The sequence below is a fragment of the Acanthopagrus latus genome, chromosome 22 (genome assembly GCF_904848185.1).
Source record: "Acanthopagrus latus isolate v.2019 chromosome 22, fAcaLat1.1, whole genome shotgun sequence".
Classification (NCBI taxonomy): Eukaryota; Metazoa; Chordata; class Actinopteri; order Spariformes; family Sparidae; genus Acanthopagrus; species Acanthopagrus latus.
In genome coordinates this window covers 7,580,009-7,606,869 of record NC_051060.1, presented here as the reverse complement: position 1 = coordinate 7,606,869, position 26,861 = coordinate 7,580,009, and the positions used below count along the sequence as shown (strand labels likewise).

Sequence of the window (26,861 nt, the reverse complement as noted above, 5' to 3'; positions counted from 1 at the left end):
AAACATGTGCTTGATTATGTTTTAGGTAATTCATCTTCATTCATCATTTAAAAAAAAAAAAAAAAACACTTTTAAAGATCCTGCATGTCCCATATCAACCCACACAGGTCATGTCAATTATTATCCCTGATAAGTTCTCTTATCAGTAATATGTGTGGGTTAGTACAAACAAATGGCGATGCTTTGGGTTGGTGATGCATACCGTGAATGGTCTCCATGAACTGTTTTTAAGTTCAATAAACACAGATAATATTTGACCAGAACTTCTCCGAAAGTTCCAGGACATTGAAATGGTCCAGGACACCTGGGGTGGTACCAAATCCTTCCTATAGAACCCCTGATTCTGACAGTCATAACAGCCAAATCACCACAGTAACGGCCTGATAATTGAAATGTACATCTTTCTTCAGGGGTGGCACTCATTTATGCTCGCCACTGTTGTTTCCAAATTAACACTTTGTGAGACAGATTACTTCGCAATTAAGCGTTGGAATTTTCCTTCCATTGAGCTTCGCTCCTGCATTGGCAGTTGCCTGACAGCCGTTGTAAATCATGTTGACTGTTTATTTTCTTGGACTTTGTCTCTGCTGTAGGCTCAGCTACCAGCTGCAGCCTTTGAAGCTCACTGGCCTTTGACCTTTTGTCTCTCTCCATCTCTCTGTCACTGATCCTCTGCCCCCCCTCCCCTGCCACCCATTCTTCTTTAATTCTTTACTTTCACACCATTACACCATTCATCCCTTCTTCCCATCTTCCCCCCCATTTTCCTCATGTCCATCCCTTCTCATTTATTTCTGCTCTACTCTCCGTTTCCCGCCCTTAGATGTCTGGTGGCCCTGTTGACATGGACCCTCTCACCCAGCTGCTGCCTGGTCTCAGAGGCCCGAGTGGGGCCAAACAGGGCAGCGAGGATTCAATAACAACCCCTGGAGGAGGCCCCCAACTCCACTCTCCAGCTCCCCAGCCCCCAGCTCAGCTCCAGTCCCCCGTGCCTCAGCTCCAGTCCCCCCTGTCCCAGCCCCAGTTGCAGTCGCCGTCACCTCAGCTCCACTCGCCTTCCCCGCAGCTCAAACTGCAGTCACCCACTCAGCTCCAGCCCGGCGAGGCCAGCACTCCCCGCAACATAAATGTGAAGAGAGAGCCGCCTGGCACTCCAAACAGAGGTACATGTTCCACTTAGCAGAGATGAATAAGGAGTGAAGAATGGGATACTGTCAGTGGACTTTTAAAGGGTGTTTACTGGGGTCATAAAGTACAGTAGAAATATTTATTATTTGCACATTTTTATAATTTCATGTCAAGAAATTAAATAACGAGTAAATAACAAATATATTATTTACATTATTTACGTTATTTTTATCCAGTAGTACTACTTGTATCCAGTATAGTAGAGGTTCAGACAGGTCTCTATATTTATTAATTCATTTACCTACACATTGTTAGTCTGTGTGCCACCTTGTGGCTATTAGGAGCCGTTGCAGTGTAACAAGACAACATATGTAACCAGAATAATTTACCTTTCTGCAACGTTTTAGAACAGAAGATAATTTATAATGTGTCTAATAAGTCTCAAATTGTCCATTTTATACACCAACAGTGGATGCATCATTACATTTTTTTGTTTTTCCTCATTTTTTATGCGCCTGTGTTTGTTTGCCAGGCCTCAGTGATGGCGGTCCTCCCTCTGGCTGCAGCCTCCAGAGTCAGTCATCCTTTGACTTCTGCAACCCCCCCACTCCAAGCCAGACACAGGCGCAGGGACAGGGAGACAGCAGCCCATTCCCAGAGGCAGAAGTTATCAACGCATTCAGTTCAAGCACTGGTACACATGATTTAATGTGATTTCTTTTATTTTTGTGTCACGCACGCAGTGTCTAACCCTCGTGGATTTGCAAGACACCAAAAGAACAGCTGCAGTGGTCAGACATTTTATTTTATACAAAATTACAGCTTATTTTAACAAAATGTTCAGCCACCTGTCCCACACAAAATTGGTTCCCCTCCAGATGCACAAGTTAAGTTTTTCTTTATCATCCATCCAAAAGAAATCAACATCAGTGAGGGACATTGCACGTCCCCACAGGACACAAAAACAAAAAATGTTGACCTTGTTCTCAATTTCACCTGTTTCAAACAACTGACTCTTTCCTCCTCCTGGGGTGGCATGGATTATCTTATGCCTACATAGTTGTATAAAACTTCAATTTGCATCATTTAGAATTTAATAAATAATTTGCAAACATTAGGATGCTAGTAGCTGTGCAGGTCCACTGAGGGCTCCTGTGCAGACTTTAATCAGTTTCAGTAAGATTCAATTTCTGCTTAGTTGTTTCCATAGGATTTATGCTCATATAACTATTCAGACATTCATGTGACATCACTGCAGCATACATATTCTGATAACTGAGGTTGTCCTGAAAAAAGTAGTGTATATAATGAGACTGTGTATTAAAGGGTTGATGGTATACAAGCATTATAATAAAAACAAAAACAGGTGAGCCAAAAATAGGAAACAAAAACCCTGTCAGTCTCGAGGGCCAGTGGTGCTCCTCAGGATAAGTGTGCATGCAGTGATATATACAAGAAAACGTGCTGTAATACAGTCAAAGTATAGCAGTTAATCATTTTTTAATTTACTAAAATTGTCCTTGAAAGTGATCTCATGACAGCTGTGGGAACCCTGTTTGTTTGTAACTTGATGCTAAAGCTTCAGTTGCAGTTAATCTTTGTTGAGCCGACCTCTATAGGTTGAAAGTTTCAGTTTTCCTACATAAGTGACCAGAATCACCATAGGGTGTGGTCAGACTGTATTCTGTTCCCTTTATGACTCCCCGAGTTACATAGCTTTACTATTATGTAGACGAGAGCAGCGCAATGCTACATCATTAGAGCATGTTTTTTAAGGATTTTAAGCTGATGTTAACTTACTGCAAGGTGCTACATATTCTGTACATGAATCCGATAAGTCCAAGTTCAGTGTTGATAGTTCCTTTATAAGGTGTTACTTGTGGATTTACTTACTTTTAATCTGTTTCAGGCCTAACCAAGATGGACGTTGGAGACTCCCAGTTCCAGCCCCTGGCGCTGTCCGACACCTTGTCCTTTGATGGTCTTGGAACACCTTTACAAGCTCCCTTGGCATCACCACAAGAGTAAATATTACCATATTCTCAGTACTCACTTCCTTAGTCAATTTCTTTTTAATATTTCTGTGTTTTCTAGAGGTTTGCGGATGACTTGGGTGTACCTATTCCACAGAGGAGTTTGAGGGTCTCCCATAATGAAACATTTATTTTTCTTACAAAAAATGAGGAATTTTGCATGATTTTGAACTACAACTACCAGACCTGGAAAATCATTCAATTACTTTTTAATTTTCTCCCCAAAATGGATTGTATGCTGCACCTAAGCCATATGATGGTCTGGAAAACACTGTATTCCGTGTAGAAATTGTGGGAGAAAATATATAAACCACAAAAGTTGATCTAATCCAGTGACATTAATGTGATAATGTGTACCTGTGCCATAAGACGTTGTGTTTCTCTGTGTGAGCAGGCAGTGTGTGCCCTGTACGCTGGATGAAGTGCTGGGACCTCCGACTACACCCGAAGGCCGAAGTGATGAGAAAGCTCTGTTAGAGCAGCTCGTCTCCTTCCTCAGTGGGACTGATGAGAGTGAACTGGCCGAGCTCGATAAAGCTCTGGGTATCGATAAAATTGTACAGGTGAGCGTGGAGGACCTATGAGAGCCGAGCAGTGGATGTACACAGGAGTCTAGTGAGCAAAAGTGCCCCAAAAATATAATTTTAAGACCATTAATTGTGCAGGGGTATTTCGATTGATTACAACAAACAAAGCTGTTGCAGAATTGAATTGTTAAGAGCCTTAGCTGGCTAATTAGTGCCACCCAGCTGGATTTAGCAAAAACCCTAATGAACTTCTTTCAATTAAAACAGAAGGTGTTTGAGCTGCGAGTAATCCCCAACTTTACTCCAGTTCTGCCACCAAACTGCATACTTCCAATGTTGTTTGTAGTCAATACATAGGCTCATGTGCATAATGAAGTAGTAATGCATAAAGAAACATCAAAAGAATGTACAGGCATAAATGTGTATGGGGAAATAAAAGGGGGGAAATTAATTGTTTACATTAATTTATTCCTGTGCATTTATGGCATAATTTATTTATCATGTTGTTTTTATTTTTGATTTGGGCAGATTTGGTCCTCCATAATTTGAGCTTCAGAAGTCAGTTTGTTCAAGGGCTTTCACCAGCTTTTAAGCCTTATTTTACTCACTGTAATGAATAGGGTGATGTCACTGAAGAGGTTAGAGTCAGAAAGTTCTGTAGAAATCAGAAATGTAGCCTTAATTCAAATTGCGTTTAATGGAAGAAAAATATTTCAATATAAAATCTAAAAGGAAAATTGAATCCCTCTGAATGTCAGTTGTTTTTTATATCTTATTTTTTTAATGATATGGCTATGAGCTGTTTCCATTTAGAATCAAGAAACGCCTCATTAATATCTTCTTGTTGTGTTTTTCCTCTGTCTCTTTCTAGGGTGGCTGTTTTGACCCTTTGGCTCAAAACTTCCCAGCCCAGCAACCCACTGCCAGCCCAATTTCCATGGACCCTAAACTCCCCACCTACCCTTCCCAATTTACACCAGCCTCTCAAGCGCAGTTTCCTCCAGAGCTGGCCACGGTGGGGCCACAGGGCCTGGGGTTCGGGGCCCCCAGAGGCGCTTTCCCAGGTGGGGCGACAGGCATCGGGCTAAGGCCAGGTATGGCGCGACCACAGGGGATGGGAACTCAGCTCAGGCTGCCTCCCAACCAACTGCGCCTACAGCTGCAGCAGAGGCTTCAAGGCCCACAGCAGGTGAGAGCACAAAGGTGGTGGTTTTTCATTTGGGATGGAAGAGGTTGCTGCTTGTTCTGCCAATACAACACACCTCAGGATTACTGCAATGGCCCAAATGTGTTTCATATTGGATGGGTACTCTTTGAGATCATAAAGTCATTCATTAGCGAAAGATTTAAGTTTATAATTTGCAAGAATAAACTTGGTCATCCTTTTAAGGTTATTCACTCATAAATTTGTTAGGAAAAACTCCTGCATAATGCTTAGATATTCTCTAAAGACTGAAATCTCTTAAATATTTGAGGAAAAAGGCAGAATTGCTGAGATTTAAATCAGATTTGCAGGATGAAAGTTGGATATTCTGAGATCATGAAGTCATACATTTGCAAGGAATAACAGACCTTTTTTTGTATCAGGTCTGAAATTTACATCAAAAAAATCTGATACTGACGTTTTAGAGTCCTCTTTTGGTTTTAGTTTTTTTATCTATAACTGCCCCAATATGCCGTTGCAGTGTACAGTCACAGCTGTGCAGTGAGAAATATGTGCAGAAACCTTACTAGGTGAAATGTATTCACTGGATTCAAAAGCTACTGATACAAGTGAAAGAAAAGTTATTATTTTCAGACTCTCTGTGCCCCCAGTGCTTTCATGTGCTCTACACCCTTTACTTGTTGCAACCGACTGTGAAATGCTGAGTGGTTTAATGAATAGCACAAAATATTGACTTGTAGCATACCGTCTCTGAAGCCAACCATAACATAATTGGACATCAAATTGGGTTTTTTAGATTTTGATTGAAATGCTCTTAAAAGTACGCTCCACTTCCCTTTCCTCCATTACCACTAATACTTAGCTCCTGTTCCTCGCTGCCTCTCTTTATATCTATCTGTATCTATTTTTTGTGTCTCATTAAATCCTGCCCTTCCTGCCATCCTTTCACCCTTCTGCACCTGTCTGACCTCTAATTATTTCCCTCTCAGCTCCAGAACAGGATGGCAGGCATGAATCCGTTTCCAGGAGGAGCCCAGCATGTGAACATCGGGATTCGTCAGGGCGTTCAACAGCCTCAGATGCCCTCACAAGTGAGTCACAGTGGCAGCGAATGACGCTCGCCTCACCTATAACCACCCACTGCTGTTTTCCACAGAACCTGGGAGACTACAAAATAATTTGTCTACATAGATTTAATTACTCTGTCTATAGTATTCACTTTAAGCTGTTTTAACAATGAATAATGAGGTTTGTTGTGTATTTACTTTGAAAACAGTAAGTTCTCAGTAATAAGCTCTTTTTTTCCCTCAGCAGCCTCCACTGAACGCCCAGATGCTGGCCCAGCGTCAGAGGGAACTCTACAGCATCCAGCACCGCCAGCGCCAGCTTTTCCAGCAAAAGGTCCTGCTGATGAGACAGAACATGGCAGGAGCTCCAACCGGAGCGGTGGCATCCATTGGAACTGCCAGGGTCCCCAAAGGTCCCCCAACGACGCCACAGCAGCAGCAACCGCAACAGCAGCAGCAGTTTAACTTCCCACCAGGGTACAACCCGATGGCGGGAAAACCCCCTACCTCACCAAGTCACTTCAGCCCCATGACCGGGGGCCCTCTGGACAACAAGCTGTCCGTCAGAGTTCCCCTGAACAACCAGACGCTGATAGGCGGCGTGCAGGGCCAGTTCAGCAGCACAGTGAACTCCTCTTTGCAGCCGGGCCTGTTTCAGCAGTTTGCAGGGTCTGGTAAGTTCAAGGAAACAACCTCCACCACAGTCACTTACTGGACCAGACTGATAATATCCTACCTCTTCCTATCAAATCAAAATGTTTGCTTTGCTACTGCTTAGGTAATTATACTGAAGTTATTGAATGCCTTCAAAATCACAGTTGTAAAATTTCTTGGTGAAGTTTTTCATCTTTTCAGTTTGTTGCTAATTTTAGATGAGTTTTGTGAGTAAATTATGAACTACAGGGTTCATACAATGTCCTGAACGTTTGGAAAATGCTTAATTTTAACCATTCTGTTTTCAAGACTAGAAATATATACTAGGAATCTGAATATATCCCTTGAAAAATGCTTTATTTTCAACACAATTGGGTGTTTTATCTCTATCTCTATGACACGTAATGTAAATCAAAACAATTTAAAACAATCCCTTTGTCATATTTGCTTATTGTTTACTGGAGGCAAAAATATCAATAATGAAATAATGATTATCAAATCATTAGTGATGCCACAGTTCTCCAGCAACATAATTCAATTTTAGTTTCCATTTAAAGATCATGATTCCATTCAATTTTCCATGTAGACATTATTATTTCACCCATCGTGTTTTGATTTGTTAAGACGAACAGATCATTAGTTTGTGCCCTGACAGCTGTCATTTACCTCTTCAGATTCTTCTTTAAGAAGGCTAAAGGCCACAACGTATCAAGTGAAGCTTCCAGTGAATGGCAATTCATGGTTTACATGAACTTTGAAAGTGCAGAAGCATTTTCAAGCAGTTGTGCATTAGCTGCTTAGAACAAAAGCAGTACATTTTGAGAAGTTTTCCAGCTATAGTGGATGAGCAAAAGTTTAGAGAAATTTGACAAAAAAAAACAAAACAAAAAAAACAGATTACTTGTTGTGTTATATTTTGTTCCTGTGTTGGACTTTTTGTCAAAAAGTTCAGTAGTTTATCTACAGTGACCTCACTTTTTCATTTCTCCTCTTTCACAGCTTTGGTCCAGCCAGATCCACCCTTCCCTCCTGAGATGAGCCCGACCAGCCCGTTGTTGTCACCTCAGAACTCATCATCCCAGAGTCCTTTGCTTCAGCAAGCCCCACCTCCTGGCTACCAGTCACCAGACATGAAGAGCTGGCAACAGACAGGCATGAGCAGCAACAGGTGAGGAAGTTTATACAGTTTATAATTCCATCATGTATCAGTAAATTACATTTGTATATATTAAAGCAACCGTTTCAATGGCCTTCAATGTAACAATGTCATTATCTGGTTGTTTACAGCCTGTTCAGTCAGTCAGGACAGAGTGCAACACAGCCCTTTGGCCAGCAGGGGGTGTATAACAACATGAGCATCACCGTCTCCATGGCCGGAGGTTCGGGTGGTGTCGGCTCGTTACCTCCCATTGGGCAGCCTGTTGGTATGAGCAACAGTAACCTCAGCAGTGTGGGCTCAGTGGGCAGCGACCAGCAGGTTAGTGACCGAGAACCTCCAGAACTCTGTTTCTGACCACTAACCTTTGTTTCTCTTTTGCCATGTAGTATAAATACCATTCACCTTGCATTATTATATCCCTGTGCCAGGGGTGTCGCCAGGAGTGCAAAACATCAAGGGCTTTAGCCCTGCAGACAGTGTTGCCTCAGTTACCTTGAAAAAGTAATATATTTACTGAGTATTCCTTTAAAAAGTACAGCCAGCACAGAGTGTACATCTAGTCTTAATATTGTGGCGAGTTTGCTGAGAAGAAAGTCTCACGAGACAGATCATTAACTTCAACGCAGGCGCCGTGCCACCCACGCAGCAATGCCTCAGAACTGCAACTTTATTCACACGCCTATAGCATACACATTTCATGTACATCACCACCTGCCCTACCATGGTGGCAGACTGCAAAATCTATGCCAATTCACCATCACACATCCTCAGAACACAACTGGAAACAAAAACAACACTAAGGACAAGTAGAGAAAACAGCCAAACCAAACATATCCGAACAACAACAGTCTCATGAGCACTTGAGAATTCGTTCCCATGAGTCCTTGCACCATCAGCACTCACCGTCCACAATCGGTACTCCCCCTCATCTTTAGCTGACACAAACTCAAAATAATGACTGTATTTCCAGCTAGAAAACACACATCTCTATCCTCCCTCCATTGTAGTTTGTGTTTTTGTCACAACATGGTGTAACACGTGAGTTGTCCTCATGCAGAAAACGCGACTTGTCGCACATGTGACCTCACTCCTGGCGACGCAAGAAAGCGAAAATATATACTTTTATATGATATTTATTCAGTATATTGTTCAGTATCTTGCCCAAGGACACTTTGACCTGCAGACCAGGGAACCAAACCAACAACCTTCCGATAACAAGACGCTGGCTCTACTCCCTTATTGATCTGAGCTCCTTGGATCACACGTTATGCATTATATTTTATATCCTGCAAATATTATTCATAATTTCAAACTGTTGTAAACTTATTACCGACCAACTCAGTTTGAGGAATCCTTACGAGAAAAAAATCAAGTAAAAGAAAAACATCCAGAGTCTGTCGGGCACCAGACGAGACTCCAATATGAACAGTGCAATTTGGAGTTTATATCGCTGTCGTCCCTGCAGGTGCAGCAGGTTCAGGTGTTCGCGGACGTCCAGTGTACAGTGAACCTGGTCGGCAGTGACTCCTACCTGAACCAGGGCACCATCGGAGCCGCGGCCCCCCAGAAGGGCCCCGGGCCACAGGGCTCCCAGAACAACCAGGCCCAGCAGAAGAGCCTCCTCCAGCAGCTGCTCACCGAGTGACAACCCCACCCCTTCAGCTCTCCTACTCCCTCTACTTCTCACTTCTACGCCTCCTCCTCGGAGGTCGGTGCACCAGACCCATTGCTGTCTCTGTCTCACCTTTTAGATGGATGGATGGAAGGATGGATGTTTGGACGGCCACAGTGTGTGTGTAGGCTCGGAGGGGTTTGGCTGTCTGTCAGGTGGAGTTACACAGCCGAACCACTTCTCTGCAGGGTTGGGGGGGATCCGGGGCTGGTTGTTCTACCGCCCAGTACTTTAAGAAAAGACTCATGTCAGAAGGAGCAGCAGTGTATTTAAACCTGCCTGTCTAATCTGTCTGACAACCTGTCTGTCTGCCTCAGCCTATTAAAGGCAGTGTTGTCTTGCTGCTCATTCCTTGGTGACCTACTTCCTGCTTCCTGACCCAAGAAAACAACTGCGACACCATTGTAGATTTGCCAAGTTGTCGTCACTGTCAAATCAGGGCCGGCCTCCTTTTTTGTTTCTCTGATCGGACGGTTTCAGTCGGGCCGTCGCAGCAGCAGCAGCAGCAGCAGCAGCAGCAGCAGCAGCAGCAGCAGTGCATCTTGGGAGTGTGAGCTGCAGCATACAGCTGTAGCTCTGCGTTTTTATGTGTGGGAGTATCCCACACGGCAGCACCTCTGGCTTTTATTTTTGTTTGTTTTTTGTTTTCCTCTACCTGTCTCTCAGCGATGTGGGAATGTTTAAGGTTTCAGACCTCTGTGGCATTGTGGGATAGAAGCTCAGTATCAGCTGGTTCTGTGACTGTCTCTCTCTATCAGCTACAGTGCCTGGTGGAAGTTTGAGTTTTTCCCAAGCTCTGCTTCTTCTTCTACATATTATTCTATTACGTCTTCTGGTTTATTTTTTGGAGTTGTTTTGTTTTTAAAAAAAAAAAAAATCTTCTGCTCTCACCGTCATCATCATCATCGTCATCTTCATGATCATCAGAACAAGCTTTGACAACAGCCAGACTGGATGGATGGATGGAGGGATTGACGGATGGATGGGAGACAGACAGGATGCTGCTCAGTTTGGAACTTACGTGTCTTTCTCCCCCGGGAGGAGGTTTTATTTTTATTTTTATTATTTTTCAAAGTATAAAAAAAAAAAAACGACTGTTATGATTATTTAACTGTCTGTCCGTCACATTTTACCCCTCACCTCAGCAGCTGTGAATACAGAGCCCAGTCGGGTTCTCTCTCTCTCTCTCTCTCTCTCTCTCTCTCTCTCTCTCTGTCTCTCTCTCTCTCTCTGTGTGTGTATCTTTCATGCTATCTCTCTCGGCCTATCAGTGTTGTTTGCCATGTGCACCATGCAGGCGGGTAGTATTGTACAGTACAGAAGGACAAAGACTTGGGGATGAGCTCGCTCTTCACTTGTAACTGCTTTCCTTTAAAAGAAAAAAAGTGTAACTCATTGACGACTCAGAACAGCAAAACTATGTATAATGTGATTCGATCCAGGTTTCTTTTTTTTTTTTTTGTTAAATTTGAATTTTTGAGATTGTTTTTGGCATCATGATATTGTAATGCGGCTACATGTTGCAGTAGAGGAGGAAGTTATTCCATCTTCTGGAATGTGAAAAGAAATTCTAAAGTATCGCTAGATTTTGCTCCCTACGGCATCCCGTTCAGTGCTACACTTTGTGGGGGAAAAAAAAATGGGTTTGATTGCTCTGCTTTCTCTTGTAACCAGGGAGCTAGTTAGCACGGAAGTCCCGAGAGCCAAATAAGAAAAAGAAATTCTGGTCATCCATTTTCTAAGTCTGATATAAATTGTTTTCTCTTCTGTGGTTTTGACTTGTGAACCGGTGAAAAAAGAAAAGGTTTTGTGTGGATAATTTGTCGTGGTTGGAGTTAGTATCATTATCACTTTGCCAGGAAAACTTCTCTCAGCACTTTAACATAATATATGTATGTTGTGTTAAAGGGTGCAAGCACTTCAAAAAAAAAATTGAAAGACTGATCATGACCAAAAATAGATTTTCAATAGGCAACTGCCAAAAGTTTTTTATTTTTTTATTGTTTATATTAGCCCCAACAGATGTGGGAGGGGAATGAAGGCACTTAAAAAGATGAAAAGATCAGAAGGAAGAGAATTCAATTTATTATCACACGTTTTTTTTTTCTTCTTATGGATCTCTAGAATGCATTTTTCTCACGGGCCTTCCGTAAGTTAGCCGTCTTTTCTCGCTATCTCCTCTTTTTTATTCTTATGTATGTACAATACTTTCAAGAAAACCTCTCAGACAGTACATGTATTTGTAACCATTGTATAAAAGAAAGCTTAATAATACCGCGGTCTTTGCTGCGATCGCGTGACCTCTGGAGATGTTAACGGTACTCAGCCGCATCCGACGTCGCGCACCGAATCGCAGCAAACGAGGCGCTTTTTTGGGTATTGTTCCTATATAATGACATTTAAGTAGAGGCTTTAGTAATAGAAATTCCTAACAAAGTGAACAATGTGATGGATGATTAATTTAAAGCTGTCATGAAATTGAATCACAACAGGGCGGGTTGAGTCACAAAAAAAGACATCAGTGTTGTTCCCCTCAAGGATTTCTTTTCTTTCTTTCTTTTTTTTGGTTTTTGAGATTCAACCCTCTTCTCCCTCCACCTCTGGTTCCATGATGAAGACTTCACTCCACTGGCTACACACTCACACATGCAGTTTTCTGTTGACTACTGTTGCTCAGTCAGACACTGTCTCTCTCAGCGATAACAAACAAATGAAAAGTCCACTCTTTCTTTCTGTTGCACACACAGAAAAGATGTGCTTCTTACAGCTCACACTTTACCGGGAATTTAGACAAAGGAAAAAACCTGCCGAGATGTTTGCCTCTAAATATCAACATTTGCTTTAGGGCTCAGTCTGACACACTATTAACCAAAGGTTACAAATGTAGGATGCTTTAAGGACTCTTTTCACACAGGAATAATTTCCAATTTCCAATTTAAATCGACCTTCATTTGGGTGATCCTGTATCAATTTATAAAATCCCAAGATCGACTGAAACTGATATTTGAAATGTAACATCTCTAACCAAATTGCTTTTGAATCAAATTGGGACCTTCTGAATCAGTTCAAAAAATCATAGACAATATCCAGTGATTTGTAAAGACCACAAAGATCCTCATCTGCGCTCAAAACCAGTCGTTTCCTGATCGGACGATTCCTGTGTGAATCCTTGTCCTGCGGTTACTTTTTCGATATTTTTTCACCCTTCTGTCCCGGTAAAGAAATCGTAGACAGTCGTGGAATCCGTGGAGACCTCACGTTCAGTTGTTGGGACAGTATTCATCAACCCCCCGTCAACTCACGACTCATCGCTCACTTTCAGATCAACAACATCCCGCTACTCCAGTGGAATAGGGCTTTCCTGTGTACTGTTTTTTTACAGAGATACTTCACCGTATGCAATGTTACCCACGTATAGAGGGATAGTATGCAAGGTCAACATTCCACCCACCAACTCCTCCAATGTTGTATGATGTGAGAACCACTTTGTGCTCAGCTGAAGCGCTCTGTGTGTGTTCATGTGCAGAACAGAGGCCCCCCCGGGAGCTGTCGCCATCTTTAATCTGTCTTTTTAATTTCGAGTCCTGAATGGAGGAAAGTCTGCCTCCTGGAGATGGTTTTATTTTTTCTACTTTTCTGTGTGTGTATATTTATTAGAAAAAGCATGTGGTTTAATCATGAGTAGGCTTTCGAGCTCCTTTTTATTACCTCATTATTGTTTTATTGGACAAGAGTTTCTGTCTGATGATGTTTTCCTTTTGACCGTGTTTTCACACTGTGGGTCAGTGTAGTCCTCAAAGATCACGTCCGCCAATGTTACATACGTTTGATTCAACTCTGCAGTGTGCTGAGCACTTTTTATGTTTCATATAAACAAAGAGCAAATCATGTTTTTCTGAGGTTTAGAGCTGCAACTAATGTTTCTTTTCATTTTAGATGATTTTCTCCATTAATCGTTGAGTTGTTTGATCTGTAAAATGTCTGAAAATGGTGAAAAGTTGGATCAGTGTTTCTAAGAGCCCAAGAAAATGACCTCAGGTGTCTTGTTTGTCCACAACTCAAAGAAATTCAGTTTATTGTCAACTGTATGGGAAACAAGCAGTTAAAAACAAGATAGGTGGTTCATAATTAAAGAGTTGGCAGTTTGACAGCTGTGAAGGTCTTCTGCAGTTCCCCGGATCCCATGGGAGCATTTTTTAAATTCTTAATTTTGTCTGATTAGCTGTCCAAAACCAAACAAAATCTTAAATTTTAAGACATGAAAAGGAGAAAAGCTGTAGATCTCCACAGCGGAGAAGCTAAAACTTGATGAATTACTTTAAAAAAATGAATTGATAATCAAAATAGTCTTTCCAGCCCTCCTGAGATCATTTGTCACGACATTTGGTGCGTCCCATTTCTTCCTTTCGACCGTCTCAGATTAAAACCCCCTCTACCTCCAAGCTGAGACTACCTTAGTACAAGATGTTTCCCCCCTTGGAGCCAACTTGTCGTTTTTTTAGACACGGTTTCCATTCCATTTTCTCAGAATCTCAACCTGTTTAAACACTCTTAGCCTCCAAAACCAATCATAAAGTTTAGGGAGAGATCTGGGACAAGGCCATCAGTTTTTTGTCTTTCACACCAAAATCTTTCTCCTTGTAGCGCATACTAGCAGGGTTTGTTAATCCCTTGAAAGTCTGGGAAGTCTGGAAAAGGCTTTATCTGGATATTTCAAGATTTAAATTTGAATATAATCCTTAAAAACGCTTGATTATACCCATGATCTGGTATTTGATCCACACAATCAGTAACACAAACCAAAAATGTTTTAATATTTTTAACGAAACCCCTCGTCATATTCATGTATATAAAATTTTAAAATGTCACAATCAAAACATACAATCAAGGTTAATATAAAAGTATATTAATGAGTCCTGGAAACTTAATTCTTTGCGCTCCCGTCTGTTGTAACAGTTAAGAGGTGATGATAAAGGCTTCAAGAGTTTGGAAGTTGTTAGTTTAAGTACTTACAATCAGTCAATCAAACGAAAATCGCACCACTCAAATAAATCCAAATGCCATTCGAGATGCCTTACAGGTAATTAAACAAAACAAGAGATAGGATACAAAAACAGTTATGGATTCAGAGATGAATGCACACCAAGACGGCAATTAAATGTGGTTAGTTAGAAAAGGGATCAAGAATAAAACCTAAAACATCGACACAAATAAAGATTATGAAATATTTCACTTCAGAATGTATTATATTTTTTAAAAAAGTGCTTGAATTTTCCTTTTTAAACCCAGTACAACACCACCATAACGAAAAAAGAATGGCCACCGGTTTGGAGCGAGGAAGCTCAGAAAAGTCGTCGCCTTCCTCTTTACAGTTTCTCACGGTGTGAAAACTCGGGTCCGACACTCCTTTCGCTGCTGTTCGGTCCATGTAAAAACACTCTGAGCAGACAGAAGCTGCACAAAGTGGTAGAATGTATTATTTTGGAAGGATTCTGCTCTTGTTTATCGGCTCTGATGACTTCACACGGACAGTATTGACGCCTCCCTCCCTCCTTTCCTCTCACTCTTCTGCGTGGAATAGGCATTCCTATGGAAATGGTTTCCTCTATAACTCCTGTCAACTGCAGAAACTCTCAGCTTTCTCCTCCCGCGACAACACAACCAACATGCCAAATACAACCAATGCATATGTAATCTTTTATTTTTTTTATTTTATTTTTTTTAATGCAACAGCCATTCAATGGAAAACGACAGTCCCTCCTTCCTCACTACAATTAACAGGTACAAGGTTCTTTTTGTAACATTTGGTTTCAAGATGTTAACATAATGTATATAACAGAGAAATGTGAATATGTATTTGTTCAGAATCAAATGAAAAAAAGTAGTGCTCCGAGTTTGTGGTTAAAAAAAAAAAAAAAAAAAAGAAAAAAAGAAAAGAAAACACACAAAAAAAAACTACTCGCCTCCGTCATGTTTTTATTTTATGTTTTTGATTTTCTACTTTTTTTATTTTTCTGATGATGTATGTATGTATATGACTATCAAGTGAGTGTGTATGTATGTGTGTAAGTGATTAATACTGTATATCTGGTGTTCTCTAAGATGGAAAAGTCGAAGATGTCCTGGTTTGATTTCTTTTCTTCTTTTTACTCTTTAGACCCTGCACAGTACCTGTGGGTGTTTTCAGATAAACTATGCCAGAGAATGGTTTTTAGCGACTGCTGAATGTGATTTTACTGAGAGAGAAGCAGTGTGGACTGGCTTTTTGTACGGGTTAATTTAAAAAAAAAAAAAAAAGAAAGAAAAAGAAAAAAAAAGGCCATATTATTTAATTTTCTCTGTTGTCAAAAAAAAAGTTTAAAGCAGATCTGGGAGAGTGGAGCCTTGGTTTTATGGAGAAGCATTGCCTGGTTGATGTGTGTATTAGTGGGCTTTTCTTATTTTTATTTCCTAACTGTCTGACTGATGTAGCCTTTTTTTGCATTTGTCAATAGTAAAAAAAATGACCAAAGCTTCAAGATGTTTCATATGCAAACCTCATCATCACTGGACAAGACATAATGTAGCGGCCCCCTCTTTTTTTTTTCTTCTTCTTTTTTTTTTAATTAACTTCTCTCACACACAGCGACATTCTGCTGCCGTCTCGACGTTGTTTCGCATGTTTCCCCTCGCTCTTTACTCAACACTGTCTTTCCTCTTTTTTTTTTTTTCCCCCCCAAGTGGCCTCTCGGCATTATCAGCGAGATGTCCCAAAGCTCAATCGGTTTCTCGAGACGTCTCCACGTTTTTTTTTTTGTTTTTTTTTTTTGCCAATGAGGTCTTTTGTGCCTGAAGTGCTATCACTCGTTTACAGGAAGAATAGAAAGAAAAAAAAACATTTGCAACCGATAGCTATGCACCTTACTGAAACAAAGCATTTCCTCACGTTGACTTTGGGTATGTAGAACCAACACTGGAGTGACACTAAATCGTTAATTTCATAGGCAAGTTTGAAGAAAAGAGAAAAGAAAATATATGGAAAAGCCCCTTCAGTGGGAGCTCCCCTCTCAGTCGATATCTGATGACCTCTCTCAGCTTTAAATCTTTTTGTTTCCATCAACTGAATACTTTATACCAAACTTGAGGTGCCTCGTGTATATACTTTCCGCAGTGAAGATTGCTCCTTTGCTGTTTAACAATAATAACCTTGTTAACCAGGGTTTTTTTTTAAACCTTTTTTCACCTTTATAAAAAAAAAAGTTTACTGTATTATAAAAGACTTTTTTACACACATAGAAGATTAAATCAGAATTATTCCAGGAATTTGCAAATACAATCTAATTTTGCACTTTATATCAGATTTACTCGGAGTGACAAGGCCATCAGAAAAACTGTCTCGATCAGATATTTTGAGACAGATTAAGTAAATGTCCCCCTGAATGTAACAAGAAAATGTTTAGTAGTTTAATTTGAAAATCAACGAATCTCTCAGGTTCTTTAAGGAAGAACTTGGCTGTAGTGGAACATCCAGACTAAAACTTGTACACACTTTACCTTCTTTGTATTGTAGTTCTCTCTCTCTCTCTCTCTGTCTCTTTCTGCCTGTCTCTGTCTACACCAACCAGTCCTCAGTATAAATACTATGCCAATCTTCTTCAGGTGACGTCCCCTCCTCCTCCTCCTCCTCCTCCTCCTCCTCCTCTCTGCGCTGTCAGCTGACACCAGGCGTACTGTTATTTTAAAAAAAAATGGAGAAAAAAAAACCTCTCAGAACATTCCTACTCACAACACAGTTTCAGCAACCGTCAACACTTAGCTCTTGTAGCTGCCGCCACAGCCGCCAGCCGCTCTGCGTTCACTTTTCCCACAGCGTCAAACGTGTTTTTCCTTAAACCAAGGTGGGCTTTTTTTTTTTTCCTTATCAGCAAAAGTTAAAAAGGTCTGGTTGTGTGAGACTTAACCTCTGCTATCTAGCAACAATTGTGCACTGACATAAAATGACAACACACTAATTGTGTTGCTTGTCCTCTCTGTTTTTGCTTGTCTTGTCACACTTCTGTGCTGCCTGATGTGGAAGATTCTAGTGGTGCGCTCATGTCAGAGTCGGGGGCCAATGGCGGGTGCAGATTCACTGCGAAAAAAAAAAAGAAAAACAAACAAATTGAAATATATTCCATTAATCCAAGGCATGCTCACTTCTCATTGGTCCAAAATAGTATTTATGAGTCACAATGTGCTCATACCAAGATTGGGCCAAAAAAAAGAGAGAGAGAACTTATAATTCAGTGTTGTTAATTTGAGGTCTGCCTCGGTCCAAAATGGTATTTGTATCAGGATCAGCAAAAAAAAAAAAAATCAATATAAAAACCAAATTCAGTTTGGATTGCTTTTGTCTGTTCTCAAATATTATTCTAACATTTTGAAATGTTCTCATTCCTCATCGTTCCATAATGAAAATTTGCCCACTACTCTGTGCAGGATCAGGGCAGTGTCATGTGTAGGGTTGGGCTAATGTGGGAAATTGAAAGCAAAAAATCAAAGAGAATTTGACATTTTAAAATATGGAGCGTTCTCACCCGTCATTGGTCCAAAATGTTCTGTGTGCACCGTTAAGACTCTCCATTGTCCTTTAACTCCCACTCATTCCTAATGCAGGTGTTCAAACTAATCTCTACTCTGTGTGAAAGTTACTACAGCATCAGTTAAGTATTGTATGTGCTGCCGTATTGGGACTGAGGTTGGATATGGTTCAGAGACTTTAAAAGAAGGCTTCTTGTTATTATTAACTCACCACTTTGTGTTGTTTTCTGGGGGGTGGTAATGCTTTCTCTGGAGAATTTGAGAAAAATGACCAAGGTTCCACTTTCTCCCTTGTACAAATTAATATAAATAAATATATATATAAATATATATTATACATTTTACTCATTTTTGTCCAGTTTTGTATATTACACTCATGTAAAGTTTGTTTTTAAAGAGGCATCGGAGCAGCTATTACAAGACAATATGAGTGACAATGTTCATCTGGGAGAATTTTATGCATGTTATATTTTCTTCTTTTCTCTCTCTCTCTCTCTCTGTCTCTGTCTCTTTTAATACCCCCCATCCCCCCTGTTCAGGTGTGTAACGTGACTATAAAGAAATCTACCTTTTCTTTGGAATGTTGTAGACAATCAGTCTCAGGCCGGGTCCAGTCCCTGTCGGGAGTGAGAGCCCTGTAGGCTGATAGACAAACAAAACTCATTTTTGTTTGACAATTTAAAAAACTCTCTTTATTTGCATCTACTGGAAGTCTAAATTTTTTTGGAGGTTTGTTGATTCATATGTTCGTGGCTGCTCAAGTTTACACACACACTTCTCTACTACACTCAAAACACAAACACCTCGTGCATTTGATCCCTCTGCTTTTTTTTTTTTTTTTCCAAGGTGAGGATGCCAACCTTGAGGAAATGATGCTTTGACTAACAAATCTATAACATCTATGAATGTGGGAATGCAACACATTGCAATAAAAGCACCATTTGAAATGCAGCATGTTGTCTTTGTTCTTTTATTACCGTGAAGTGATGAAGGTGGTGTCGATATGAACGTGTTTGCAGATGATGGTGTGGTTTAACTTTGGACTCTATGGCAAGTTCAGTTCAAGAAAAGTGTCACTGCAACACATTAAATCTTAGTTCAGATCCTCATCCAAACACTTCATCTTCACTTGAAGCATGGCAGGTTAATGACAGTATTGTTTTTTAAATACAGCTTTGAATACAAATATGTCATATGTTAATTACAATTTCGTTTTAGTTTTTTTTAGTGATTTAACAGTATCAGTAATTAGTCTCCCAGAAAAACCTCAAATGTCCATTATTCTCTTTGGATCATCTAAAAAAAAAAAAAAGTGAACTGTGCAAGGAGTTTGATGGTTTGATGGAGTTTGAAAGTTTGATGGCAACACAACACTAACTTTAAAAGAAAAAAGCATAATAAACATTTTGAGAAAAAAAAAATGTAAGTCTCCTGTGTGGGAGTGTCCTTACAGGGTCATTAAAGGGATAGTTCGTGTTTTTTGAAGTGGGGTCATATAAAGTACATATCTATAGTCGGTCTGTTCCCTACTGTAATCACCGATCAGCGCAGCCTCAGTTTGGAGAAGCAGAGAGCCGCTCCAGCCCAGACGCTCAGCTTTGTACTGCAGTGAACGGAGTCCAGAGAAAAAGCAAAATAAACCACCTAAAACAAGGCTCACCTTAAAAAAATCTATAACAGTTCAAGTATACATTGTATAGGGAAAATTCACACTGCTTTACATCGCCATCAGACCGCCCTTTCTTTTGGCACTACATTTTCTCAACCGTAGAACCTACGTATCTCTACGCAGTTGCATTAATGTGTAGGGATACGGAGGTTCGACAGTCAGTTACGTTTCGTTTTTAACGAAAGTAAACCTCTCGTCCAGCAGCTGGGCGCTGCTCGCAGATCGCCTGTTGCCCAGTTGCACTAATGCGTAGTAACCCAGTAGTAACCCAGTAACACTTAAGTTATCAGTGATACGTTTCCCGTCTACCAGTAATTATGCACGTTGTCTTATTTTAAAACAAGTCAGCTTCATTGTTTTGACTGCAGCCTTTCATGTCGTAGAGTTCCATTCTCCAGTTCTTTTTTATTTTACACAAAACTGAAAATATTAATACATATATTTTACACTTGGCAGTTTTCAACTCTTCTTTTTTTAAAATTTACAGTATACAATTTCAATAAGAAAAATATCACTTGCAGTAGTTACATTCATAAAAAATGCAATTCTGCTTTGTAGCTGTACAAATAATGTGGGGTCGATTGTTGGCTCATCCAGAAACGGAAGACGGAATAACTCGGGCTTGTTGGACAAATATAATCTATATTTAACCTGCATATAACTAGAATATATCCTGCATGTTCAACCTATAATGTTATACGTATATAGATATAGCAGCTATAATATTTTACCCAAAACAGCTAGAAAGACTTGTCGTGAAATAAGAAGTGTTATTGTTCTCATGTCTGCCTGACCCTCTCCATCATTCTCATCACACATTTTGAGTTAATTCTCATTTGAACAATTTGCCTCCAGAGTCAGACGCCTGACTTTCAGCTCCGTGGCCTCATCAGGATGTGGAAAAAAAAACAAAAAAACAACAACAAACACCACAACAACAGAAAAACACTCGTAATTGAGTCTCTACATTTCCGTCTGACAGATGATCTTGCTGTCCGCCTCCATGGCTTCCTTGTTGCTCAGGTAGGCCCCCTCCTCCACGGGCACCGTGGGGTGCTTGTGCTCGTAGTACTCCACGATGGGGTAGGTGACGGAGGTCAGCAGCAGGACGGCCAGCAGGATGTAGAGTTTATACTCCAGGCATATGAAGGTGCTGTAGGCGAAGGCGATGACGAAACCGAGCGACTCCCACATGCGGTAGTTGGCGAACGCCGCCTCTTTGTCCCGGGGGAAGAGGACGCCATAAAGAGCTGCAGGAAGGAGAGCAAAATCCGACATTTGTGTTACATCTGCTTATGGGATGATCTTAATTAGAAATTTGAAGGAGCCTGAAGTCTAAAATACGTCAACAACTATCATACAAATGACTGAGGATTCATGATATCTTTGTCTTTGGGAGAACAAGGGAGTTTCTTACCATTCGTCTGAGTTTGCCAGATAGCATCAGACATTCCCCACAGAGCGGGAAACACGAAGAAAACGGGCAGCTGGTCAGGATGAGGCCTCCAGTACAAGAGGGCGATGATACAGGCGAAGTTGCTCACAGCAGCTGGAAAAATGGACGGATGCGCAAATCAAACGGATGTCAGCGGTTCATCAGGTGTGTCACTTTTTACCCTACAATTATATTCATTAAAGTGCCCCTTTCTTCAGCCCAGCGACCAATAGTGTGGGAAGATTACAATGCAGGAATTGCTGATGACAAATTGAAGGTTTCATAAAGGCCAAATCTTATTTAAAATACCCCAAAACGACCACCTGGTCGGGCTCAGTTTTGGTAAATTAATGGCAGAAATTGAGGAACCCTAATTTTTTTTTGTTTCACCTTTCATATATTGACATTTAAGCTTCAGACAAACATACCCAATGTAGATGAATCCTAACTGTCTTGGTTAAAAACTCTAAAACTGCAGTGGGTGATTTATTTCTTGTAAAAAAAAAAAAAAAAGTCCTCCCATGCAGTCGCGTGCACAGACTTTTTGAAGAGCAGGGGCGAAAAGAAGGGCACTTTAGCGTGCGTTTTGGCTCCCAAGAGGGCACTTTAGCACGGATTTTAACCAGCCAAGGGGGCAGTTTAGTGTGTTTTGCCAACCAAGCGGGCACTTTGGCATGCTTTTTTGGCTCCCAGGAGGGAATTTTAGCGTGCGTTTTTCAGCAACTGGGCCACGGGGGGGGGCGACTGCCTGTGCACATCACTGCTCCCATGCACATTATACTGTGTCTATGAACGCATCAAAAGCGATCTTACCCAGACCGAAGAGTGCAGCTCTGCCAGTGTACCGAGCGAGCCTCCCAAACAGGAAGGAGCAGAGAGAGTTAGTGGCTGCGAAACACATCATCACAAAGCCAACGTAATGGATCCCCAAAGCACACGTGGCGTAGTTCTGCACAGAAACACAAATCAGATTATATTATGCATCGAATATAATAAGTGGGTGGACAGATGTTGGACAATTTCAGTCTAAAAGCCCAATCAACATGTCCCCACTAAGCCATTATTTTGTTCCTTTGGAGGGCTCCACACCTTGGTGTACTCTCCGGAGAGGAAGCTCTGTTCGAAGCCGCTGTACATGGTGAGGGGGATGAGGGTCAGCAGCCTCCAGTCCTTCAGCAGTCTGAACGTGGCCAGAAAGGTGTGACAGAACGGCTCCCGGTTCCCACGAAACTGACTGGCCTGCTCCCGGTCGATGTTGTCCAGAAACACTGCCACGATGAGCATGGCCAGCACGCCCACGCCTGCCACACAACACAGCACAGGACAGGGCGAGAGACACTGATTGTTGTGTAGCTGCAAAAGTATTCTGGTGCTAGAGACAAAGAGAGAGAGAGCAGCTGGTTTCCTCCAGACTTGGTTGTGATGGCAAAGTAAACGGCGGCGTTACCGATGTAGCATCCGACGAGCGTCCACACGAGCGTCTTAGCGGGTCTGCTGGTCGTGCTGTTGCTCGAGACCACGAGGCCGCAATCAGCCGCTCCGCAGGTTTCCAGCACCTCCTCTGGGATGTTAGCTGTCAAAACACAACAGCGATACCTCTCGCTTTAATGAACGCTACCCATCCGTGGGGAAAAGTGTGAGCAAGTGCATTTATTCAAGTACTGTACTTACTGTGAGTACAATTCTGAGTTACTTCTACTTGTACTTGTATTTAATGCCTCTTTATTTCAGAGGGAAATACTGTACTTTTTACTCCACTACACTTTTTTGGCACCAGTAGTTAACTGGTTACTTAAGATAACAAGACTATAAAATAAAGTTCATTGTTATACAGTGAATTAAACCACCTAACAATATAAAAATGTAACAATATGAGCTCTTCTGCAGTAGTGTGGGAACATAAGTAGATATCTCTGTAACACAACTTCATAACGTCAGAGGAGCTACTTATTCAGGTTCTGTTGATACATTTTGTTCATTTTTATCTTCTTACATGATTCCCTTTAATTACCCTTTGCTGTTATCATAATGCAGATTTCCCGATTGTGGGACGAATAGAGGATTATCTGATCTTATCTTTTCTTGTGCTATCTTATCTCAAAGTAAGACTTTGAATGCAACACTTTCAGAGGCTAAATTAAAGATAAATAAAAGATGTGCTGTAGACAGATTACAGGTTTTTGTGACAATAGGGGGAACGCTTTTACTTCTGCCAGTGTTTCTTGTAAAAATTACATTTATTGACATAAGCTTGAGTTCATGTTATCAGCAGTATTCTCACACATGTAGGTCCTTTAACAATGATAAGCATCAATCTGATATGTTGAAATGTTAGTTTGTATATTCATATTTCAAATGATCCCGTTGGGTCCCGTCAATTGTGGGTTGTCATTGTTGAATTTTGTTAATGAGTTGCAGGAAAATGGCAGATTTCGAATAATAAATATGAGATGGTAGCTTATAAACACGTGGAGCCTTTTTGGAACCCTCTCCAGTTACATACAACACTATTCCAATCCAGTCGGCCATAAAACGATACGGAAACAGTATTGTAATAAATAGCTGTTGTGTTGTCCTTCCAAGAAATGCAGAGGAGCAAGTGCCCGTCAACATCTCCGCTGATAAGCTGGAAAGCACAGACACCAATAAAGTGATAAACTGCAGTGTTATGCGGCATCGTCATCTCTAAGCACAGGAACAGTTAGACCTTGCACACTGATGGGCTTGTGTTGCACCGTAGGTGTCGGGGAGCAGCAAAGATTCAAGACCAAAGTAGATCCACACGACTCACACTGCTGACCTCTGTGCTGGAACGACCTCATCACGTTAAAAAACGTGAAAATAAAGAAAATATGGAATGAGCTGGATGGCGTTCCCTTTGAGTGTCTAGTCTGAATTCTCTGCAGTTCTTTTAACAGTGCACACACACCCCAGTCTCAGCGGTCTGCCTACCTATGTTGGTGTCCTGTCCGAAGATGAGCGACGACATGAGGTTTCCCCACACGCCCGACGACTGAAAGATGAAGAAGAAGATGCCGAAGTACTGGTTGATGATGTCAGAGCCCTTCTTGCCGTCTTTGCCGGCCTGCATGTTCCCGGAGATGGTCAGGTAGGTGCACTTAGCCGACCACAGAGGAGAGCCCCCCAAACCCAGGATCACTGAGGTGGGGATGAGGGAGTACCTGCGGGAGAGCGCAGGGAGGGTGCAGGTTGTTGACGCATTGCTAAAAGTCCAAATATACACAAATCTGTGTTGTTCTGCAAGCACACTGCAGTAGTTCAAGGACCAGAGGTGGTGATATAAGAATTTGCTGCTGCATTTGATAATTGATTTGAATAATTATGGTCAAAACTTGGTTCTCTAATGTGCGGATTCACCGCTTATTGCTGTGTTATACCTCTTTTTAATCAAATATCTTAAAAAATGTAACTTATTTTTGGACAAAACGAGCAATTTGAAGACGTTGCCATGGGCTGCAATGCAATGGCTGTTTTGCTCAATTTTCTTTTTGTATGAAGATTGAATTGCTTATTTTTCAAACTAAATCATTATTCAATTATTTGAAATTGAAAATAATAGACATTGTCACCCCACGCTGATTGTTTTCAAAGATAAAAAAAATCAGTTGTTCAGTCTATAGGTGGTCAAACGATTGTGAAAAATGGGACGTCTTTGGATTTTTCCTCTTATCAACCTGAAACCCAAAAGACTGAAACAAAAGCATTTGATATTTTTACTTAAAAAGTGACTGAAACGAGTAATCGATTGTCAAAAAAGTTTCCAATTTTACTAATAGAGTAATCAACTAATCATTAAAGCTGTAGTCACAGTTAAACGAGACCCTACGGCAGTTGTTTTCAAAGACTTTAGTCTTTTGACCTACAAATTGCCAAATCATCTCTCACTGGGTTGGTTGTATTCATGATGGGAACGGTATCTGTGATGGGAGGTTCTGATAGCGTCCAAGCTCACTTTTGATTTGGTTAAAATACGGTTTAACGGACGTTTCCATAATGCTTTAACAATACACACAACTAGTCTGTTTTCTGATTGAGTCGTGTTTTTTACCCAGCAGCTCGGTGAGACAGCATGGGACACCACTGCACTGTTGCTTAGTTTGTCTTATGGCACCAAGTTACGGACCTGGGGGTCAGTTCACCCAAATTACAAAGATACAACTCTTCACCAATCCTGCTGGTGTTCAGCAATGCCTGTTGAAAATGCACAAATATAATAATCAGTGGAAGCCGCTGGGTTGATTACCATCCGGGGAAGAGGTTTCCGACGGAGTAGGAGACGTAGCAGGCCATGCCCACGACAATGGTCCATTTACAGCCCAGGTTTTTGATCATGATGGGAGGCAGGAACATGGAGGAGATGATGATGGAGGCGTAGATAACACTCAGGGACGCCACCCCCATCCCCTGCTCCGCATTCAGACTGCTCTGCACAGACAGCCACAGGAATCCGTCAGATAAACGTTGCTCGAGGAGGCTTGGATATGACTGTATTTCCTTCAGTAGCTTGCTTGTGTCATATCATATCATCTGACATCATGATTCATCAGATGAATGCATTATTACGATGACAGTATGTTCATTACTAAAGGCTGAAATTCCTCAGGTGTTACTGATCGTTGGCTTGTTCTGTTCAGTGAAGAAACTAAAAGTCTGTTTTCCAGTTTGGCTGCAGCTGAAAAAAATCTTGAAAAATCATCTTTTCACCACATTTTTGTTTAAGACACGGAGACTGTATGGTCGCATTTAGTTCCTGACTGACCAGCGGGGAAGGCTCTAAATGGAGCACAAAAGCCATTTTTGAAAGTCCTTCCTGATTGTCCCTCCATGAATCAGCCCATGATTCCTTAAAGCCCCCACAAGACTCAAGCCATTTAAATATATTAGGTTTTAATGGACAATTATGTCAGTTTTAATGGCTAAAACTAATTTTCCAACATAATGACATTAAAGGGAGATTACTTCCAATTCATGGGTATATTAAAAAGCTCTTAATCTGAACAAAACCCATTCACTTTACCAATTAGTGAGTAAATTCTGGGCATTTTCACTGAAAATTCTTTAATTAGTTGTTCCTCTGTGAATTAAATCCCTCAAATACCCATGATGGTGACTCCTTCAGTGAAGTGTTTGTAGCGAACAGTCATTCTGATTCTGATGATGATTCTGATCTTTATGTGACAAAAATAAAAGATAGAATAAAAGTCCTCCACCTACCTGTAGACTCTGCAGGCCTCCGTACGCCGTGAACAGGGACAGAAACCCGATGGACACCACCAACACGTTCTTGAAGTTACGGCTGATCATGGCTGCCCCTCAGAAAGAACAAGGCCTTCAAAATTTGGGGGAAAAAAAGAATGTATATATGAAAAGGAAAACTTTAAACTGAAGCGCAGGTCTGTCGGATTAATGTCTTCAATCATACAGCAGCTGTAGAGTTTCTCTCTGCTGGGAATGACTGTCTGTGATTAAGTCACACTGGTCAAGTCAAACAGCTGAGAACAAAGTCCAGCCCACACACACACACACACACAAACACACACACAATTTTCAGTGTTACAAGGGGGATCCCTTATCATTCGACCTCTGGATCGCCTCCCACAAGTTAAATTTGGACGTTATCAGGACATATATGAGACAACACCTCCCTCCCTCCCTCTCTTCTTTAAATCGTTGCAGATATTGTGTCTGTAAACATCACACACCTTCACCTCCCTTCTTCCCCTTCAGCGTCTTTCCGCACACGTTCCCATACATTTTAAGTGTGGTGGCGCG

The 26,861-nt window shown here is 41.2% G+C and overlaps 2 protein-coding genes across 4 annotated transcripts in view; one reads left to right on the top strand and one right to left on the bottom strand.

Annotated features, from left to right (window-relative positions):
* Nucleotides 1-18,915, top strand: part of ncoa1 (nuclear receptor coactivator 1) — a 71,233-nt gene extending 52,318 nt beyond the window's left edge. For 2 of the 3 annotated variants that reach the window (XM_037086773.1, XM_037086772.1), the window contains 10 exons: nucleotides 824-1,163; nucleotides 1,661-1,822; nucleotides 3,038-3,152; nucleotides 3,556-3,724; nucleotides 4,560-4,877; nucleotides 5,843-5,944; nucleotides 6,165-6,594; nucleotides 7,574-7,742; nucleotides 7,862-8,051; nucleotides 9,199-18,915. In XM_037086773.1, the coding sequence (XP_036942668.1) occupies nucleotides 824-1,163; nucleotides 1,661-1,822; nucleotides 3,038-3,152; nucleotides 3,556-3,724; nucleotides 4,560-4,877; nucleotides 5,843-5,944; nucleotides 6,165-6,594; nucleotides 7,574-7,742; nucleotides 7,862-8,051; nucleotides 9,199-9,378 (2,175 nt within the window). In that variant the 3' untranslated portion in view covers nucleotides 9,379-18,915. The remainder of the gene's footprint in view (nucleotides 1-823; nucleotides 1,164-1,660; nucleotides 1,823-3,037; nucleotides 3,153-3,555; nucleotides 3,725-4,559; nucleotides 4,878-5,842; nucleotides 5,945-6,164; nucleotides 6,595-7,573; nucleotides 7,743-7,861; nucleotides 8,052-9,198) is intronic. The other variant, XM_037086774.1, reaches the window with a different exon arrangement.
* Nucleotides 18,916-19,805: 890 nt separating this feature from the next.
* unc93a (unc-93 homolog A) lies at nucleotides 19,806-26,567 on the bottom strand. Its single transcript, XM_037087240.1, has 8 exons — nucleotides 26,304-26,567; nucleotides 25,333-25,514; nucleotides 24,021-24,250; nucleotides 22,516-22,641; nucleotides 22,158-22,369; nucleotides 21,882-22,017; nucleotides 21,051-21,182; nucleotides 19,806-20,883 (listed from the first exon to the last, which is right to left on the bottom strand). The coding sequence occupies exons 1-8, from the start codon at nucleotides 26,391-26,393 to the stop codon at nucleotides 20,597-20,599; spliced, it is 1,395 nt and encodes a 464-aa protein (XP_036943135.1). The 5' UTR covers nucleotides 26,394-26,567; the 3' UTR covers nucleotides 19,806-20,596.
* Nucleotides 26,568-26,861: the final 294 nt, after the last annotated feature.

Coding starts and splice junctions, on each gene's coding strand:
- unc93a (XM_037087240.1), bottom strand. CDS start 26,393: ATGATCAGCCGTAACTTCAAGAACGTGTTGGTGGTGTCCATCGGGTTT. Junction 22,370..22,515: donor GCTCGTCGGATGCTACATCG/GTAACGCCGCCG, acceptor GTTGTGTGGCAG/GCGTGGGCGTGCTGGCCATG. Junction 21,183..21,881: donor AGCTGCACTCTTCGGTCTGG/GTAAGATCGCTT, acceptor CCATTTTTCCAG/CTGCTGTGAGCAACTTCGCC.